General features: G+C 34.3%; 1 protein-coding gene across 1 annotated transcript; it reads left to right on the top strand.

The window, feature by feature from the left end:
- Positions 1-5,019: 5,019 nt before the first annotated feature.
- Positions 5,020-6,481, top strand: LOC124454724 (heme transporter hrg1-A-like). The gene is made up of 2 exons (XM_047005495.1): positions 5,020-5,384; positions 6,166-6,481. The coding sequence occupies exons 1-2, from the start codon at positions 5,081-5,083 to the stop codon at positions 6,336-6,338; spliced, it is 477 nt and encodes a 158-aa protein (XP_046861451.1). The 5' UTR covers positions 5,020-5,080; the 3' UTR covers positions 6,339-6,481.
- The last annotated feature ends 1,010 nt before the right edge of the window (positions 6,482-7,491 follow it).

Here is a 7,491-nt window from a genome sequence, read left to right as displayed (position 1 = left end):
CATTGCTTTCTGGATTTTTGAATTTTATTTTGTGGATTTTTGAATTTTGTTTTCTGTCATCCTAGTTGATCCTCGTCACTCTTGTCTTGTCAATGTTGACCGTTGAAACTGTTTTTATTTTATGTTGTTTATTTTTTATGTTCAAAATTATCCGTTGTTTAATGTTTTACATATTTACCAAAGATCCAGCTTTTGAGAAGCAACTCGGGTCTTACATACTTTGATTTGAAATTCCATACACTCGCGGGATTCTATTTTGCGTTATTCTTTTCTTTTGGTGATTGTTTATTTTAATACGTAAACATTATTTGAAATTATAATTGAGCTATCATGGCATTTACGAAAAAATTTGGACTTCTTTTAATATGAAAGCAAGCAATGCAGCTTATTTTCTGCCGACAGTGTTTGTCAACCAGCACTTTTGGTTTTATTTTTATATTCTGTATTCTAATATTCTAAAACTCGTTTCCTAGAAAATATAGTTTTAGTTATGTACTAAAAAGCTCGTCAAAGCAAATACGTGAAAGTTTTTAACGACTTAAGAGATTAAGATGATATAACAGTGTTGGACAAACATTTCCACAGTTTGTGAACGTGAACCAAAATTTTCATTGATTGCCTTTAAGCATTCGCTTTTTTGTACAGAACGATCCTTTCGACTTCTGCTTACATTTTTTCAGCCTATAAAACAACTAAATATGTCCAACTTTCAAAAACTACGAGAAGAAACATTAGTTTGTACCAACTATAAACAAATTACGTCCGAGTTTTTAATTGTTGATTGACGTTTCTCTTATAGTCATTAAAAAGTTTCCCTATTGCTTTCATTATTTTCAGTAGAAATAAAACGTTTTTTCTGTTATTTCAATTTTATTAAACATGCTGATCGTTGAAGTTTATATTAAGGAAGTTTTGTGATATCCAAGTTTTATTAATATTTCCCTATGAATAATCATTAGCTACATTTTAAGTTATCAAGTTTCTGTTTTATTGATGTAATGTTATGTTATTAAATGAATTTTCAAGTCAAAACTCTTTCACCAGTTTTTTTAAAGGCCCGTTTCCACTTAAGAAAATTTTCCACGGAACGTATTATTTTCCAGGTTGCGCATGCGCTAACAAGAGATGCGATCAAATTTTCCAGTGGAAAAAAATCGAATGTTCTTTGTATAGAAATTTTTCAGCTCTGTGTATTTATCCGGTGACTGCATGTGCAACCTTGGTAATTATACTTTATCTCTTGAATCAATTATACTTTATAGAAAAAACTTCAATCGAAAATGTTGCGCGGGTTACTTCAATGCTATGGTAAAATTCATCTTTCACCGACTGATATCTTTTAAAAGAACTTCCGATATTCTTATAGCCTTTCTCGCTCGTATAATCTCATTGTCTGCACCATTTTTAAGTAACCCTTTCAACTGGCTCATCCACAAATTCCGCTTTCACGTGTTAATATCACTCATCCCCTTTGTTTATATCTACACATTGCATGTTTTCTGTTCATATTTATTTTCATCTTTTACTGTGAAATTCAGCTTATCGTTCCTTCTTCCCTTTATGCATATTCTATGCACTCAATATCTTTCTCATCTTTTTTCATCAATTTTGCTGATTTAGTACGTCTTAGCCGACTCCTTTACAACCTTTCAGACCATCAATATACGTCACCAGATTGATTCTTCGTTCATGCATCTTTCACACATTTTCATGCAAAGACTACATTTCCATTCCTTTCACGAGAAAACATGAGCCCAACAAAATTTACCTGCTTACCACTGTGTGACTTCATAGCTCACTTGGTCAGAGCACTGCACCGGCACCGCAGAGGTCATGGGTTCGAATCCCGTTGAGTCACCTGAATTTTTCAGGTTCATGAGACAATTGCTTAAATTGTCCAGCAAAGTGCGAAGATCATATCTTCATTTAAAGAACTAACTCTAGTCTTTGACGTTAAAATGTGTAAAAATACGTAAAGCAGAATTTCAAAAACAGTTCGAAATACTTCCTTAGAATGACGTTACAGTACTTACGTAAATTGCATAAATTATGTAAATTGCGTTGGTTAAGAATTTGCGCTCTTTCGTGTACCCATTCTAATTCTAGTAATACGAAGTATTGCAAAAATACAGTCGATACCAACACAACAAGACCATGAATTTCGGAAATTTCGTTTAAAATATGAAGTGAAATTGAATAATTATGATCAGTAAAATTCACCATCTGCGCTTTGCATTATATTTTAAGTGGTAATGACCATGAAGAAAATAAATTTAAACAATTAAAGGCTTGCATAAGCCTTCTGAAGATTTGTTCAAAAGATATATCGATGAATCACATATACTTGGAAGCTCGATGGTTCACGTGATAAATAGTTGTGGGAACTTTTCATGATATTGCTGAAGATGAGTATAAATAACTATCAGCATCTTTCCTTTAGGACAAAAAATCCGATTACGAAAGTAAAGAGGGAGAGATCACCAAAAGAGATTTGCAGGAAGAATCAAAGTGTACTATTCAAACTTTGTGTATACAGATGAAGTATTGTGAGAAGAGTATTCTATGAAATGTTATTGACGATGGAATGGTACATGGACCAACAGAGAATGTGTCCGCTTCTCCGTGAGATCATAGAAGGATTAGTTCAAGTTCATTCACTGGTAGAAACTATCGATTATCGTGTTTGCTAACTGTGTGTATGTGTAACTAAACATGGGCAAAAATGTGAGCAATTTTCGTTTAGGTCAATAAATATAAATAGAAACTTATTAGTTATTATTTTCTTTAATTTTTGCCGAAAGGGTATGATTCAAGTAAACGCGTTTCAACATTTTTGGTTTTCTGTTGTTGCATTTTTCAGTTGTTTTCTTTAAAAAGAATCAACTAATGACAAGGAAAAAGAGTTTGGTCTTTGGGTGAATTGAAAAACTCGTTTTTTACTTCTAAGTTCCTTTTCGTTGAATTGCCGTGTCATAAAGAAAGTTATCCTTCTCGGAATATTTTTGTCAATATAATGATAGCCATGCTTGAAAACTTCCACTCAAAGCTGCCACTTGTAAAAATGAAGGTCGCGAAGAAAAACAAGCATTAAAGCGACGAAGAATTTATAGCTACTGTGTTTTAATGTCACATACTTTCTATAGATTGATGTCTATATCTGGAGAACGGTAACCAATGCTTAGCACAGCAGCTTCTTGGACATCCTTTTATTTCACCAAATCCCATGTCGCACGGTTTAAGCAATAATATCACTTCAGATAAGCTTTACGCTGAGAAAGATCAAGGGAGAAATCAAAATGGCTGTGATGATGGAGATGAGTATCCTGATCTGATACCTGTTCTTTCGGCTACGCTACGAGAAATTCAAGATTTCGGAATGAATTTAAAGTGTTGCAAATGCTTGGCAAAGAAAGGTAATCGAAGCTCCCATCGTACGCTCAAGAGGTTTGGATGAGGTCTCATGGACCAATGGAAACACGAATGATTCCAAGCATGTTGACGACGATAAAAGCTCTAGCGAGGACGAGGTTCCAACACAGAAACAATTCAATGATTACACCGAGTCTACTGAAGATGTGTTGAAAAGAAATATTGCTGTATCACATATACAGTTTGGAAGCTTGTTGTCTCACGTGGTATATAGTAGTGGGAATTGTTCATGATGTTGTTGAAAATGTGTAAAAGTAACTAGAAGCGTCTTTCCTTTAGGACGAGAAATCTGATTTTGAAAGTGAAAAGAAAGCAATCACCACAAGAGATTTGCAGGAAGATTCAAAGTGTACTCTGGAAACCTTTGGTATATACAGATGGAGTGTTGTGAAAAGAATACTCTAAGGAATGTTATTGAAGAGGAATAATACAAGGACCCACAGAGAATGTGGCAGCTTCTCCATGAGAATCAAGCAATTTCACGCCAAATAATAAGTTTAGCCATCCAAAAGACTACTTATAGTTTACGTATTTTTAATGCATTTTCATACATTTTTACGCCAAAGATTATAGTTTATGCATTTCACGCATGCTCATGCCAAATACTATACGGCTGTTTTGACTCCCCTTGTTTGCCTCAGTCTCACGTGATTCCCATCCTTTTACGATTCCCTTCCACTGCAATGTGTCTCATTATCGATATCGTTCTTCTCTTTACGTAGAGCTATCTACGTTATGCATGACGTCCTTCAACAGCTTGTCGGTGCTTTAGCTTTTATCAACTTTTTTACTCTTTTTTCCAAATCTTGCCTTTGTATTTTGTTTCTTCAACATCCAAATTTTCCTTCTGTCGCTCCGTGAAAATTAATCAGTATTGATGCTCTTTTGGGCTGTCTTTAACATCTCTTAGTTGCTTTAATATTTTCTTTCCTACAATGCAGTATGCAAAGTCGATTTATGATCAACTTTTCCTTTAGGGCTTTTACTATAAGTCACTTTCCATCTCTCCTTTTCTGAACCATGCATGTGTTTGTCATGCAAACATCTTTTCATTACTAAGCACTAGCTGAAATTCTTTCCTCCATTTCTTACCGTTGTATTTCCTCGATCGAGTTTCCAATACGAATTTGAAAAAGCAAACCCAGTTATAGACCAATCAGTGCACGTGTTGTATTGTTGTTATTTTGTAACTTTGAGTATTCTTCATAGAGATTATAGAAGAAAACATGATAGAATACTTATCTCGTACACTTCTTATTTCATGCACTTCAATACTTATTTCATACAATTCATTCGATCAACACAAGCTAGCTACTATGTTATCAAACTCATCATAAATCTGCGTTGAGTGACTAGACCTTTTTTTGAAGCAAAAATTGCATACTGTTAATTTAAAAGATGAATATAAACGACGGGTATCATGAATGAAATTCACATGGTCATTTAAAGTGCCTCACTAAACTGCTTGCTTTTGATTCTAGTCAAGGAATGAAATATTACAGCATTGCGAACGTCGTTACACACCGTGTCATGCAATTGATTACATATCAGTGTGATTACATAATCTCATGAAACTTTGATCTTGAATAATTTATCGTCACACGCAATAACAAATAGGGTTAAAAGCCCTAATGTACATAGTGACACCAAGATGAAGAGGAATACTAAAATAATTTTGAGGATAGTACATGGTGCCATTGGTTTATTAGCCGGAGTTAGTGCTTGTTTTGTGTTTGCAATGAAATTTGATAACATAGACGCTGCTGTCTGGGCGGCCGTGTCAGGATTTGTCGCTATGCTTTATGTTGGAGTAAATAGTTCTGTATTACGAGACATCCGAGGAAATATTTACCCTCATCGCTTTTTGCAGTACATGGTTCTCGCCTTTATACTTATGATGGCGGGTTTTGCTGCTATGCTCACCTACATGGTGATCGGAATAAACGAAAAAGAAGGTACATAAATGTATGCTCATTGTGTTCAGTCTACGCTATACTTTATGCATCAGTGTGTTCGTCTGAATAGAAATACACTAAGTATAGGCCAAAAGTTTAAAGCTCCTTTCAGTAATTAAATTAATACCAGCGATAAACGAACGTTTCTGTTCACACCAAGCACAATACAGACCCAAATGATGGTAAATGTAATGTCCAAAACAATTTCACTCTCACAACAAATGTCTAATAAACAAAGTTTTATTAACATGTTACTTTATTTAACAAAGTCGCCTTTTGCTTTTACCAACTGCTGCAAAAATTTGTGCATTTTGTGTAAGCTTTTTTGAAAGAATGTATTGGCAACTTCTGTCGCTCATTCTTGAATTATCCTGGCAGTTCAGTTTTATTTGAGGGTAAATGAGGTGTTGCGTTTCGGATTAGTTTATTCCATGTCAGCTCAATGTGCGACAGATCAGGAAATTGTTGATGGCATTTAATGATCTTCATGAAAGCCATCCTCAATCCTCAGTCCTAAATCCTCAAACCTCTAACTGCATGACGTAAATTTATGATTCTGTTACATTGATGTTTTGGCAATTTAACAAATCGCTATAGTAGCACTTGCCATGATTAGCAGTTACAACGTTGCTTGTTGCCTTGCTAAATTATACCATATTGCTTTTTCGTTCGTCGTTTCTGTTCCTTTTGAAAAGCAATACTGAAAGTGGCCTTAAACTTTTGGACTGTAGTGTGTAGCTACTTTAATATATGGTATTTAAGTTATGTTGTTGTTTCTTAGAACTGAATGGTAAAGGAAGCTATGTTGTGATTGTGTGGGGATTCATGACATTCAAGTGGGCAATCTTTCTTCTTTTATCATCGAGGCGATTTTACACTGAATACCTAAATATGGATGCTAAATTGGGAATTTTTAATGACGATAACTGCCCAGTGATAAATGCGGACCAATGAGGACGTTGATGTACATATATAAATAGCATAAGGATTGTTGAGTATATCTTCAGTCTATCTAATATAATAATATATGGAATTATTACCTTTTCTTGATCACTAGAATGAGTGATTTTAACTATAAAACATGATTTTGCGTGAAATTCAGTTCAATTTTATGGTTGTTTTAGGAGGAAAATGTCAGTTAGACATTGAGCTGTAGCTCCTAATCTAAGTCCTTGCCGTAAGCAAAGTTTGTGATAAAAAAGATATTGACTAACTAGTTTTTGAAGTATGTTAATTGTTGCCAGTCAGTAATTTTGGCCAAGGTGATGGGAAACTTTTTCATAAAAATTACATTTATCATCATGCTCTACTTGAGAATCTGAACGATCTGTAAACATATGATATGTTTCCTTTCACCAATAGTTTGTCTTATATCCACAAATCACAAAATTCTTTTGCATGTAGATCTTTTGCGCCTGCAAGCATCCTTTTTACGACATAAGCAGAAGCACAGGCTTCTTCACTTGCAATAAACTGCATCAAGCATAAGCATAAGCCTAAGAACGGAGAGTTTTGATAATTCTGTGCTTATATGCTTGTGCGCTTAAGTCGAGCTTAGGAAGAAATTGCCTATAAATAAATCAAAATGTAATACTACTGCAACCACCAGTCTGCAAACTTTGCAAATCTGATTTCAGATTCATCGTGATTCCAAAACTATAAGTTCTAAAATCGTGATGTTACTCCATCTTGTCAAATATTGAAAATCTTATTTGTAAATAATTACCCGTTGTGATGAAAGTGTAGTTGGTACGCTGAAAATATATTGGTAAAATAATTATCGAAAGCTTCTTTTATCATTTAAAACTTGTTTCAAATGATGTCGACTGCATATAGTTCAGATATTAATTACACTTTCGTTTGAAATTCCTACCTTGTTCAATGAACGTGAATATTCTGCACGTTATATATATGTTTTTATATGGCTACCAGCCTACCGAGAGGTACCTCGTATAAAAAAGCCTGCGTTGTGTCGGTGGCTTGGCCTATCTTATCCTGCATGAGCATGTGAAATATATAGCTGTAGTCTTGATGATCAAATCAACCTAAAGCCTATCTTACATATAGTTGTTGTCATTTCATCGGCGATATTTGCATACTAATATCA

This window comes from Xenia sp. Carnegie-2017, unplaced genomic scaffold (genome assembly GCF_021976095.1).
Source record: "Xenia sp. Carnegie-2017 unplaced genomic scaffold, XeniaSp_v1 HiC_scaffold_3, whole genome shotgun sequence".
Taxonomy (NCBI): domain Eukaryota; kingdom Metazoa; phylum Cnidaria; class Anthozoa; order Malacalcyonacea; family Xeniidae; genus Xenia; species Xenia sp. Carnegie-2017.
Note: the sequence above shows the minus strand (reverse complement) of the source record. Positions and strands in the feature narration are given on the sequence as shown.